The sequence below is a fragment of the Vidua chalybeata genome, chromosome 1, assembly GCF_026979565.1.
Source record: "Vidua chalybeata isolate OUT-0048 chromosome 1, bVidCha1 merged haplotype, whole genome shotgun sequence".
In the NCBI taxonomy this organism is placed as follows: Eukaryota; Metazoa; Chordata; class Aves; order Passeriformes; family Viduidae; genus Vidua; species Vidua chalybeata.
The window spans coordinates 102,320,714-102,335,036 of NC_071530.1; the positions used below are offsets into that span (position 1 = coordinate 102,320,714).

A 14,323-nucleotide genomic window follows, 5' to 3' on the forward strand; every position below is an offset into this window, starting at 1 on the left:
CAGAAATGTACCTGCTTATATGAGACACCAAAACTGCTCTTTGCTATCATGCAATCAGGACAATCTATGGAGGTTTTGTTTGTCTTTCTGAGGAAAGACAAACTCTTAAGTTAAATGTGCACATTGCCTATGCAATACTGATAAAGAATCTTTTACTCTCTATCCCTGCTGTTAAGGGATATAAAAATCCTTTGTTTAAATGAAGACTACATTATTAGTGTTCACATCTAAATTAAAGCGTGGAGACCAAGTCTGGAGCTGTTACACACATCTCTCCCCAGAGGACTTAGCCATATTTAGTCAGTGTAGGGACAGATGTGGGAGGCTCAGGGTCTGTAATAAGCATATCCACGGCTTCGATGTGCTGGCACCACTGGGCCTTTCTCAGTCAGCAATGGGAATGCAGCTTATGGGCAGGAGACTGTGTCTTGCTCCAGCTGGGCCTGGAGCAGCAATGCCACTAACTCCAAGTCCAGTAGGAACAGCCCATCCCCACAGGTCAGTAGAGTTAAATGTCTTCTGGAAGCCCAATCAGTTGGATACTGCATTACCATGTGAAGTGTATTTAGAACTTCACACCTGCGAGTTATAATAAAAAAATATGCTAACATATACATCAACAAGGTGTGAAATGTGATGTTAATCACTTTCCCATCTATACATTTACTGACAAAATACATCACATAATTTATGGAATTGCTTTAGTGCTCAGACCACAAACAGCATCTCCTGATTGGTTCAGTTCAGTGCCATATGTTATAGAGAAAATATGTGTATACTCAACAAAGATGTAAGTTTTAAGGAAACCTTGAGGAAAATGATAAAATTATAAACATGTTTTCTGCCTGTTGAACACAGAATTTATATTTCTAATCTTATCTGAGTTATGTTGCAACAGACAGCTTGTCTTTTGTTTTCACCCCTTAAGGCTTTCTTCAAATATTCCCATACTAGAAATGTTTTCTGAAGCTCTACAACCAGACAATTAAGTGAGTACAAAGAGCACAATAATTACTTCACACAGTAAGTATTGTGTTGTGTGTGGTAATGCCTTTCTTCCTTTCAGTTTTTCTTATCTAGAGATAAGTTACACTGACAGACTGGCTTCTGAGTCCATATCCAGTTCAGTTAGGATCAGTTTTAAGAGAATATTGCTTCAGAAGATACATAAATGCAAATGCTTGAGGGCTGGAAAGAGTTAAAGTGATCTAGGAATTTTTCATTCTCACTAATTGATGAGAGCATTTAAATTTTAAACTCTCCTGCTATCATATATATATATATATATATATATATATATGTATGTATGTATGTATTTAAACTCCATTTCCTCAATTGTTTATGTTATATTATCATACAGCATGTTACTTTAAACAGGTTTGTCCTTTCTGAAAGAATTTATGTGTAAAATATGTAAGAGGAGGAGAGAGGTGATGGAAGCCATCTTACAGGGACACCATCATTGTCAGTTTGTGGAGGCAGACAGATCTCTTCAAGATGACTCACCCCATGGCCATGGAAAAACAATTTTGGGGCAGGCAGGCTCCTAGCAAGGTCCTCAGATGGCCATGATGAGTCAGAGCCTTGGCACATGTGTTTTATTTGAAATGCAGATTTCTTACTATCCTGGTAGACATTGGCCAAGCTGGCCAAGCTTTTTTTCTTTCCTACCTCCTTTCCAGAGAGAACTGAAGATGCATTTAACTGCTGCCAACTTTATTAGCTGATTGATGGTCTTGCTGGCCTGGCTGAGCACTGCTCTGGAGGTTAGGTTTCCTGAAAGCAGAAGCAAAATCCCTCCATGACCACTCTGGCACTTGTAGAACAAGCAATTTGTCTGACTGGCTGTTGTATGTATTAATATTTGAAGTTAATTTGTCTGCTTGAATAATCTGGTGCCAAATCATGTAGCCATTTATCAGTTGTAAAGAGAAGACACTGCTCTTGCCCAACCACTTCTAGAAAGTAAAACCACCATAACCTTGGTACATTTGACACAGCTGATCATGGAAAATTACACTGCAATATTGTTCTGACTGCTTGCTAACAAGAAGTATTTAGTAGTCTTATGTTCAAGGTTGGACTAAATTATATCTTCATTGTCCAGAAGAAATGTAACATATGAATTTGTAGTTGTATTAGCAGTGCCAATTATGCAAGGGTATCCAAGTCTTCCTAAGAGTCTCAGCTAAATGGAAATCTCATGCAACAAGTACATGCATTGCAAAAGAGCATTCTCAGCAGAGGTCCTGGGAGGGGAGAGAATGCTCTATTTAAAAGCATGGAAGGTAAACACCACCCAAAGCAATACAACTCTTCCCACCTTCATCAGATGATGCCCTGCCCCCAGCTGAACTGCTGACAGATGGTGGGATGGCAAACGGGAGAGCAATGCTGCCAGCCGGAATGTGAGAGCCTTCACTGGAGGACATGGGTTTGGCAAAGCTGCCTGTCAAACCAGCCACAGGATGACAACAGACTGATCCTTAAGTGTTGTCAGATACCCAGAATGGAGGTCAGAGTGATTTGGCAAGAGGGAAGGCTGGCAATGGGAAGGGAGGAAGGAAGAGAGGAATGCCAACAGAAGGAGAGAGAAGCTCTATTGGATCAGCAGGCTTTGTCATCTGATAGAAAGACAGTACAGTTTAATATATCAAAACCTTTCATTTACTAAATCAAAGGCTTTTATTCAAATAAATTACAGCAGCATTATTGCTGGGGCCTTTTGGCTGCCAGGCTGAGCTGTAGCTCCATGCAAGGCTGTGTAAAGAAGGCAGAAGACAGACTGATGTTGCATTTCATTTGTTGATTGTCATTGGAAGAGATACAGATTTGTGCATGTGCTATTTTCTTGCTAGGTCTCGACAGAGGTTGCTACAGTCAGGCTTGAAGAACCAGGATGTGAAAAGTACCTAGTTTGGGTGATGGCTTGTATTTTGCTCATATCCAACCAAGAAAAAAACCCAACCTGAATAAAATGAAGCAAAAGTATTGCAAGCCATTGGCAGATGGTTTTTTAACAGTGCTGTCTCTATGGATTTGCTCAAAATCTGGTTTTCAGATGTAGACTGTAATCATTCCAAAACACAGGGCTGCAATCCGTGACTGCAATTCATTGTGGCTGAATCTGTGCTGATCCCTGTGTAACAGCAAAGCTATATTTTGGTTTATGTGGTATGCAATGCTGATTAAATTCCTGTCCATGCCCAACAAAGGTAATGTCCCTTATGACTGGGTGTGCAAGAGTTTCCCAGGTGTTCCCACCTAACTGTGCAGACTGGAGAACACTGAGATAATGAAATCTTCAAGGACCAACATAAAATGTCATCCCACTTCTCATGTGGCAAGGCAGTAACTATATTTCACTCCCAAGACTTTTCATCCCCAAAAGGTTTATATTATAGGCTGATTGTTATATACCATATAAATCAGAATTTCAAGAGGACACAACAGCAGGTTAGTTCTCTAGGCATTCAGCTCAGCTTTTAAGGTTACAGAGTGTAATGAGATTGCATACATAGCAGTGTCTCTTCAGAGGGTGTCATTGTTGACCTCACGTGTGAAAGGAGTGTGAAGTATGTGATCCAGCATGGTGCTCTCCCTTCTGAGTTATCTGAAGGTAATAGTTTCTGGAGGAACAACTCATCAGGGTCAAATGGCACCTCCTTGTACAGTGTCTACAGTTGTGCAGCCTGGAAGCTCTCAGGAAGGGCTCTGCTGCACTTGTAACATTCATTCATGGCATAGCAAAAGCACTGGCAGAGGGGTTTTAGTCGTAGTAAGTGCGGGTTATAGACATTGTTTAAAATGGACAGAATACTACAGTACAGAATACTACAGTACAGATAGAGAGGGCCAAACCTCTGCCCCAAATTTTCTGCCACACACAACTAACTTCCTCGTTTTTATCACTTTGAATGAGTGGGCCAATCTGCTCCATCAGTTTAGGTTCATTTTTAAAATGTGCTCTTAATGACATACATCATGTGCTTGACCACATACACAACCCTATTCATTTTTTATGACAAGTAATCTCCTATGTAAAGTTTTTTGTGGAAGCATATTGTTGACTAATGTCTGCAGACCTTAGTCCTATGAACCTTTATGTGCTGTGGTGGACTGACACCAGCCAGCAGTTAAGTCTCCACAAAGACACTTGCACAGTCCTTCCAGAGAACAGCAAGGGCAAAAGCATGATAAACATGTGAGTTGAGATAAAAAGAGTTCAAGAAGTGAAGGACAGTGGAAGAAGAAAGGGGAAAAAAGGATCCAAACAATGAACGTAAAAACATTCACTTAGCACCTCCCACAGACAGACCAATGCCCAGCCAGTGTCCTAGCAATTGCTTTCCCCTCCTCCATCCCCCTTTTGTTGCTGAGCGTGATGATGTGTTGTATGGGACATCCTGTCTTTGGTCAGTGGAGCTCATCTGTCCCAGCTGTGTTCCCTCCCACTCTGACTGGTCTTGATCACCCCCAGACTACTTGCTGGAGTAGAGGCAGAATGAGAAACAGAGAAGGTCTTGATGCTGTGCAAACACTGATCAGCAATAGTTAAAATATTGGTGTGCTATCAACACTGCTTTATCACAAGTACAAAACATAACACCATATGGGCTGCTATGGAGAAAATTAACTTCATCCCAAACAGACTCAATGTAGCATCATGACAGGACATGCAGAAGGACCAATGAACTCATATATGTATAATGTGTGTATCAGAATGATTTTTTTGTGTATGTTGGACTAGACAAGAGTATATGGATGTAAATGTTTGTAGGACTGGGAGTTCTGATTGCATTTACTCAGGCCTGGCAGCAGTATTAACATATGTCTAGCATGAAAGACACTTAGGCTTTAATTGTGACCCCCAAGCACATCATCACAAAACCCCTAAATTGCTAGAAATATCACAACTGCAGAGAACAATTAAAATTCTTATAGCTGCTACTAAAAACACATCAATACAAGAGTTTCAGAAGTAAAAATACCATTGCTTGGAAAGACTGTCAGTGAATGTGAGATATTAATCTCCCCTGCCATATTCCAAACAAGCTACAGCAAGTATCATTCTCACTCTTCATATCCAAGGCCCCTCTTTTCTGTGCTTGTGTACATTGAATCCTACCAGCAATATTAAAAAAATAAAAATCATGGCAGAATGTTTGTAGGCCCCAGCCCTGCCCCCCACCCCCTTCAGCCTCAGATCTTCCTTCCACTTCTCTCAAGTCATATTGCTGAGAAAGAATAGCACATGCTGTGATGACAGGACTGGAAGGGAAGTGAGAGCACCAGAGGGCACTCCATCTTCCAGGAGGGCTCCCGGAGGTGGAGGTGTGACAGCCTTGCCCTGAAAATAGGTGAAAAATCTAGAGAGACAGACTGGAGGAAGTGTGGGCAGCAGGAAGTGGCTTTCATGCTTGAAGCAGGTGAGTCCGGTGAGTCGGGAGAAATAACCAGGGCAGGAGCTGCCTCTCAGCCTTCCACAGAGAAATCTGCTTGGAAATACCAGCAGGAGTGAAGAAGGCATTTTGCTGCTGCTGTTTATTGCAGTTTGCAGAGGGCTGATAAGGCCTTAGAAAGGTTTTTCCATTAAAGTGGGCTAGGATGCTGAAGGGGGATGCTGGCTGCTGAGCAGGGGCGTGCAGAACTATCTCCCTCATGCCAGTGGTGTATGGAAAGCTCCCACAGGAGGAGCATGTGAATGGCTGAGGCAATGTAAATGCACCCATCAGTTTATAATTTCACCATATAGACAAGGTCTAAGCTACAAAAACCAACCAAACAAATGGGCTCCATTAGAAACAGCATTATTTTTCACATGGTCTCTTGGGTTTTACTGGTAATGCACCCCAAAATTGGTAGTGGTCATTGTCTTCCCTAATAAGCATCACACAACAAACCTAAGCTATAAAATATATTTTTTTATCCCTAATTTAATTTTTCTTTTAATAAAGCCCTGTGTCTGGCATGAAATATAGGATGCACCAGATTTTGTAGGGCAAAGCTCCAAGTTCATAAAATAAGTGTAAAGTCAACAATAAATCCAAAATGATACGACGAATCATTCTGTTACAGTGGTCTGCATATATAACTTGCTTCCTCTGAAATCTAATGCACAAATGCTTTAAGAAGTTACTTTGGGAGGCAGAGAAAAGTTTTCTGATTTCTTTTGAATCAGAAAACTAATGAGGCTGTAAAAGCTCAAGTAAACTTTAAATTTACATACTTTCCTTGAATCAGTCTTGATATGGGGGAAGGAGCAGGGGGAGACGAGACAAGACTCAAAACAACCATGAAAGGAGACTCAGCAGATGATCCTATTCAGTTTTGGAGTGAGTAATGCCAAAAGCTTTATGTTTGCTACTGCCATTACAGCTTCCCGAGGCCTTCCCAAAGGAAGACACTTGGAATAGCTGTTGCTGGAACTGTCAAATTATCTCCATTGCCACACCTCAAAGAACAAAAGTCTGTTTGTGTCTTTGCTACATGTTATTAAAAAATTGTGAAGGGGCTCATACAGTAAGCAGTTGGATGTGGGGACCCACATACAATGAAACAAAGAGAAAACATTTCAGATATATTAAAGATGAGCAAGAACCAGATAAAGGAGATACCCTAAATAAAGATGGTCTTGATGACACATTACACCTTCAGATCAAGTCTTTGTGGCACAGACACCTTTTAGAAACACACTATTGTAAAACTGAGTAAGAAGTTTTTTCTATTTTATTTTTTGTCTTACTAGCTATAGACCTTAAACTGTTAGTACTCCATGAATGTATCCTGTCAGGGACAGACTAATTTTGCTGACAAAGAAGACCAGGGAGCTGTCAGGAGTATTGCTGTTATAAAGATACAGATTACCTGCATGCCATCACCTCTCTCACGATCCCCACTGCTACTCTTTTGGAATAGCTTAGCAAAAATCACCTACCTCAAGTCCTGGAGAGATGATGAGTTGGGTGATACCACAAATGGCAAACCATTCAAAGTATCTCTTTATTAATTTATATACCGCTTATATACTGGGTATACTGGGCATTGAAGAAAGCATCCTCCCTCCGTTCCAGACTGGGACTGATGTCTCCCAGATTCTGCAGCTCTACTGGACCTGTATTTATGTAACTTTCTTCTGAAAAGGGAGGTTAGATTATCAATGATTTACAATGGCTGTCACTGCTGTTTTCTTTGTCTCCTCTAAAATGCCACCCTCCAGATAACTTTCAGAGTTCTGGAATATCAGCCCCTCATCTTCTTTCTCCTCCCAATTCCTTTTATTTTCTCCATTCCTAACTCCTGAATGAATGGTGTGGGTTGGAACACACTAGTCCAACCCTGCTGCCATGGGCAGGAACACTTTCCACTAGATAAAAGTTGCTAGAACCTCATCCAACACATCCTTGGATGTTTCCAGGAATGGGCATCTACCACCTCTCCAGGCAACCTGTTCCAGCATTTTTCCATCCTCACTGGAAAAAATTTCTTCCATCTAATCTAGTCTAATCTAATCTAAATAGTCCCTCTTTTAGTTTAAAACCATTACTCTCCATCCTATTGCAACAGGCCCTGCTACAAAGTCTGTCACCACCTTCCCTGTAGACTACCCTGAAGTACTGAAAGGCTGCAATGAGGTCTCCATGGAGCCTTCTCTTCTCCAGAGAACACTACCAGCTCTCTCAGCCTTTTCTTATCGGAGAGGTGCTCCAACCATGTGACTTCATCTGAAGTCCTCATCTGTTTTTTCTTCTTGGCAAAATGTTGTTTTGCCTAAGCCTGGATTTTTCTATAATCTGTATGGATTGATAGCTGTAGTATGAGAGTGAGGACACAAAGCTGCTTGATGTGCTTTCTTTGGCTGGCTCCAGTTTTATGGCACTGAAGTTCGCAGAATGCCTTTTGGAACAACATCAGACAGACTCTGCAACATAAACTCTATATCAGAAGAACTAGGGAAAAAAAGACTAGTATCAGTAAAATAATAAGAAACATTGCAGAACTCTTTCCTCCTCATCTCCTTTGACCCCTTGCCCCAGCCCCCCAAGGCCTACCTGTGCAACATATGTCTGCATGAGTGCAGCAGCTGAAATAATGTCTGGTTGACACTGGCAATCTCTGTCCTCGGGAGAGGAATCCATGATTCTTGCTGCATTTCACATTTGGGATCACGCTGCCAGCATCACCTTCTGTCCAAGGGCTCCTTTGGCACACATATCTTAATGCTTTTTGAAACACTGGATGTGTCCATGTATATTTCAAAGGATAGATCACAGAACACAACTTTTTATGGTCCCATAATTATTACAAAGAAGTGTGCTTGGCTGGCATACCTGACCTGTCAAGCTGGTTATGAGGAATATGATGTTGGAGGTTTGGATTTTGTTTCCTAACACTAGGGTTTTAAAATGAGTAAGAGCACATTCTGCAACAGGCTGAAATGCTACAAGGTTTATCCAAGGACCATCATTCTTCTCAGGACTGGGACTGTATTTCACAAGTTTTTCAGTACTGCTGTTCAATTTATAGCAATGGTCCATAGCTGGCAGCTACACTTTAAAAGAGATGCTTTCCAGATGCAGATCAAACCTGTCTTTGTGCCTTCAGATCTGAATTTTAGAGTGGTTTTGAACTGGGAGTTGACAAGCTGTGAGTCATTCTGTCCAAGCTGGATCTGTGAGATTTAGAGCTTCTCAAAATATATCAGGTTGACTGACACATTTATATAGATACTGCCCCCATTCCAGACAGCTTAGCAGGATCATTTAAGAGCTGAAATACTGTGCAGTTGGCCACATTCTTGAATTGGGTTTCCCATAAAGCTTTGGAAGCATTGAGCAGTTGCTCTGCCTGCAATGTCTCCTTGAAACTTCTGGGTGAGAAAATGTTCTGTGGTTCCAACAGATGGCTCAGCAAGCCATTGCTGATTCATTCCCCCCTTTTGCTGCTCTGTTGCTGCAACAAAGGCAATTCCCAACATATTCACTGGTCAGTGCTTCCTAGAAAGGGGAACCATCCAAACAGCATGGAAAATCAGTACAGCCATTCTCAGGAGCTTTAATGATGTAAACCTGTCCACTGACAACAGCTCTAGTAACGGAGCAGTTCCATGATTTTTTTTAGTAACTTCCCCACCAGCCATTCTAGTATTGGTGTCTTTAACATCTTTAACAGAAGGAATTACATCCCCCTCATAGCAGTCACACATCTCAAGAACAAGAGCAACCCTTCCACAGGAGCAGCAGGCACAGAGGGAATGGCAGGGAATGCCCAGGGCTGCAGAGGGTTGCTGTGACAAGACCAAGTGCTACCAGCACAACACCATCTCTTCTTCAGAGGAGGGCATCTTTCAGGTTCTGCATTTGTGCATTTTTAAGCATACAATTCACCTCTTTCATATACTGGCACAGCATATCTTACTCCACTTTGGTGAGCTGTATCCAGCTCCAGAGATCCCAGCAAATGCTACGAGAATTTGCTTTGTTCAGCCTGGAGAAGAGAAGGCTTCAAGGTGACCTAATTGCAACCCTCCAGTACCTGAAGGGAGCCTACAAGAAAGATGGAGATGGACATTTTACAGGGGGTTGTAGTGACAGGACAAGAGGGAATGGATTAAAACTGAGAAAGAGCTGATTTAGATTAGATATTAGGAAGAGTTTTTCACTTTGAGAGTGGTGAGGTACTGGAACAGGTTGCCCAGAGAAGCTGTGGATGCCCCATCCCTGAAAGTGTTCAAGGCCAGGCTGGATGGGGCTTTGAACAACCTGGTCTAGGGAAAGGAGTCCCAGCCCATGGCAGGGGGTTGGAACTAGAAGATCTTTATGGTGCCTTCCAACCCAACCCATTCAATGATTCTGTGATTCTATGACCTCGCTATTGGCTGGATCAACACTGGATCACACAATAAACACTCACTGGAAGTAGCTCAGTATTTACTAGATTTAATGTAGAAAAGAGGCTTAGTTGGAGGCACTCAGATGCCAAGAGATATTAAATTAAACAAAATTTTTATCATGTATGTAATTATTTATTGAGCTGAGAATCCATACAAGATAAACAAGGTAAACAAAGTTTACACTATCATACAGTAAGCATTTCCAGGGCTTAATAAAAATGATTGTCACTCACTGTGCTTCACCAAAAAAAATCATTTTAATGAATAAATAATTTGATGAAATCAAAAAATATTTACAATATAAACAAATGAAAAAGCTTTGGATATATTAATCTGAGCATCCTGTCTTTTGCATTTTTAACTGCATTTCTATCAAGATTCTCTCTATGAAATGGTACAAAGTGGATAGAAATTACAACTCAACAAAGTTATCATGATTTGGTACATGTCTTTCTGTTAGTTCAGATAAGCTACATATGATTCCTTTATTATGCACATGTTAGAATACAAATATAACTAAAATCATATATTATCAAAATGCCAGACAGCATTCTCCACAGAACAGAAATGTACACTAGGCTGTGACAAGAACTGAGAATCACAGGCAACGAAATGTAACAGAAAAAGTACAAATTCCTTCATAAGAATATAGTTGTGCTCTCTTATTTACCAGAGGACTACGCTGCTTCACCACATCAATGGCTGAGTATGAATACGGTGTTCGAGGAGTGCCACGTGGTTCGGTGTAGGCTCACAGGGGTGCCAAGCAGCAGCTTCTGAGTGGGAATCGGGCAGTGCAAGCGGTTTTATAAACATCTTTTGGGGCTCTTAAAAAGAGCCAATTATACAAAGCAGTAGAAGCGTAACACTGAGAAGTCTTCATCTCATTTACACAGACATCATGAAGTGACTTGCTTTGTTTGTGGTAGTGAAAGGAGGAGCTTTGTCTGTGCTGTCTAGACAATCAGCCAGAATTCAAGTATTCTAAAGCCACTTCGTAGCAGAATTTGTATTGATCCTGAAAAATCAAAAGAAAACCACAAAGTCAATTACTGAAGAAACTTAATTAAAGAGGTCAATATTTCTCTCCTGTTAAAATTATTTACTATCAGCTGTTGTCAGTGGGAACCAATTTGCAAATCCAATTTATGTTCAGGTAAGAAAATCTTTATATTAACCAGACAATAGACACTATACATAGTAACTTATGGTACTGCTCATGTTAGATGAGTATTTAGCTGCTGTAAAACACTTCTATGAGAAAAACTGATTGCATGTAAGCAAATTGACTTGCAACCCTTCTGTCATCTGGGAAAATGCTCATGCAGCACTCAGTGAGAGTTGGAGTTATTGAAATTCCTCCCTGGAAATGTTTATCTTAAAATAGACCCAGTGTTTAGTGCTTCCCAGATTGCAATTTTTATTTTAATGTCATTCAGACACTTGCTGCATTTCAGGGCAAGAGTACTTACTGTTGGTCCTCTCTGCAGCCCAGACCCAACCCACAAGACTGTGCAATAGCCTTGTGAGATGGGGCCTGAGCTAAATTAATTGGATTAATTCCAATTAATTTTTAGCAACTGCCAGTGATGCTCAAGTTAGCCTGGGTAACAGGAGAACTGTAAAGAGCCTAAGTTTTCAGGAGCCAGCCCTGTGCTTCAAACACAGACCTGCTGGTTTTATTTGTAACTGCTTGGAAACAGAGCAAGTCCCAGGGAAAGAAATCCCCTTCCTGAGGGGATGCAAACCCACTCTGCATCTCTGGGGACAAAGGGTCATGTCTTGGCCCCTTTCACGTCTTCAGTGGAATGGAGAGGACAGATTTGACTAACCTTTGTCCACTCTGAAACTTTTAAATGGTGCAGTCACTGGTGACTTCCCAGCTTTATGTGCATACATACCCCTCTCCTGTTTCTGTTCTTGCTACTCACAATGCTCAAAAACACTACAGATATTGAAATGAAAAAAAAGCTGAAAGAAATACTAAGTGCAGGTTCCCTGAATCTAAGGGCTCTGGCTTCTGAAAATTCAATTTGGGAACAATTGCCAGTTTTATGACTATTTCTGTTACTGAAATGCCTCTTTTGCTTATACACTTTATTTGATTAATAAAGGATAACTAAGCACATATTGCCATTTAGGAACATTCTAAAGGATTAAATCTTTTGGCCTGTACTTGTGATTTTGGGTCACATTTTAGCTGAGAGTCCACTTAACATGCAAAAGGCCATATACTATTAATAAAATCAAAAAGCTATTAACAAGCATGGATAATTTAGAAGTTCTTTTGTATAGAAATGTCACATCATAAGAAAACAAGTCTTAGGTGCACATATAACCTAAGTGATGAGTGAGTTGTATGCGAGGGTTTAAAATCCTGCAATGTTCCATAAACTGCTTGTGTCTTCTTCAGAATGAGAAAGCAAAAAAAAAAAAAAAAAGAAGAAAGGAAAGAACAGAGTATTATGTAAATTCCTTTTCTGCTTTTATTGCATATATATTTCTAAATAAATGCAAATTGTTCTATAACTACATAACGGATCAAAACAAGAGATCAACCACTCATCCATTTCTTCTCTTCCATGCTCATTTTATGCTGATTTACTGATCAAGCAGAATAACTGTCATTTTCAGTAAACTGAATACCTGTCTTAAAGAGCAGACATACCTTATTTCCCACTGTGTTCACTCACTAGTGTCCTTTGTACATTTTTATTATTCACTTGATGGTGGATATTAAAAGTCTCTTTAGACTAGCTAGCTTCAGAGAGGTATATTTAAATTTATTTTCTAGGACACCCGTGGGTAGGCCCAGTAACATTTCTCACCAAATGCTTCGGGCATTCCATAATAGATAGTTTGCAATATCATGTGTTACCTTTGTATGATAGTTGAAAAAAATCATTAGATTTCCATACTGTAGGGATGTGGCATTCAGATTTTCACACTTGGAGGAAAACCAAAGGTTTCAGTGAAATTAAGAGATGAATCTCTAAGTATGGATGGCAAAGACTGCCTTTTAACTAGTCAGAAAGTGCATGACATGTATTGATAAAGCAGTCTTAAAACTGGTTTTTGTGAAACAATGTCATGATTTTGAGCATTTAATCTTTTACCATAAAATTTTACAAGGTAGATGAATATTACTGTTCTTCTTTTTCCAGTAGAGGAAACTGAGGCAAAGACACATTAATATAAGAAGGGTCATAAAGGATAAAGTCAGTAACAAGATCAGGAAAAGAACTTAAGTGTCCCAATTCCCTTTACCATGAAGCAATCTACATGGAAATTGAAACCTGGCTAATTCCAATGTTTGTTCCTACGAGGTGGCAGACCACAACTGAAGAGCTGTCATTCTAACTCTGTGTCAGTGCATTATGTGATAATGGGAAAAATCCTGGTTGTACCTTGCCTTTATTCCTCTGTCTGTTAAAATAAGGAAAACAATACTGATCTCCTTCACAAGTGCTTTGAAATTTCCTAATAAAAAAGGCCCTACAAGGCCTTTCTATGCCTTCCAGACATTCTCAATACCACTCTCAATTTACTAAAAGGTACATTTTCATCTAAAATAACACATTTAGCTTTTTTTGATTAAAAAAATTCTCAGCTGAGAAATGGAGACAACTGCCTGACAAATCTGGAGAACTGTCACAAATGGGAATTTATAGAGAGCATTTTCTTTAACTGTACTTTTACATTAGTAATTTTCTTTTTATTTCTATAAAATAAATGAATAAGAGATCAGAGAGTTCTGTGGGCTTAAGCTCTGGGAGGATGGAGAACAGCAGGCCTGCCAAATCCCTGTATAAACTATACTACATGAATGAAGTAGAAGGACATTTTTCTTAATGTCTAGGAAATAAAAATGTATGGTTCTCAGCACAATGATTCTTCTCCTGAGAATATAAACTAGAGGAAAAGAAGCCAATGAAGCTGCTCCCTCCCATCGCCGTGGAAGTTTGATAGTTTCTCACTGACACAAGACTCACAGTTCCACACTGCTGGCTCATGGCCCTGTGGTGCAGCTCGTGAACTCCCTCCTTGCTTTGCACAGCTGACAACACCTGGCCTTTCCCCACGTGCCTGGCCAGAGCTGGGCCTAGGGGAGGGTTTGGGACTTCAGAGGCAGGCTAGGAGAGAGCACTGTGATGGGGAATGTGGTGGGAGACACTCTCCCCCAGGAGAGAGGAGGCACAGCCATCCATGTGGTGGAGAGGTGCCTCCCTACCTGCCTTCACCTGTGTGTCAAAGCCTTGCTCTTTCTGCCTATTCTCCCGTGTGTGCCACACTCAGTTCATCTGAGGGGGTCCTCTGCCAAAATTACAGCTGGTTGGACCAACTCAGTGAGATGTCTCCTGCCTCACCCTGGGCATGCTATAGAAAAGATGCTGAAATGACTCCAATTTGTTTAACCAGAGCTTGCAAAAC

General features: G+C 40.7%; 1 protein-coding gene across 6 annotated transcripts in view; it reads right to left on the reverse strand.

Moving 5' to 3' along the window:
- Positions 1–9,957: 9,957 nt before the first annotated feature.
- The window catches only part of PTPRM (protein tyrosine phosphatase receptor type M), a 445,924-nt gene continuing 441,558 nt past the window's right edge, over positions 9,958–14,323 (reverse strand). For all 6 annotated transcript variants that reach the window (XM_053945623.1, XM_053945606.1, XM_053945597.1 and 3 more), the window contains one exon: positions 9,958–10,910. In XM_053945623.1, coding sequence (XP_053801598.1) covers positions 10,857–10,910 — 54 coding nt within the window. In that variant the 3' untranslated portion in view covers positions 9,958–10,856. The remainder of the gene's footprint in view (positions 10,911–14,323) is intronic.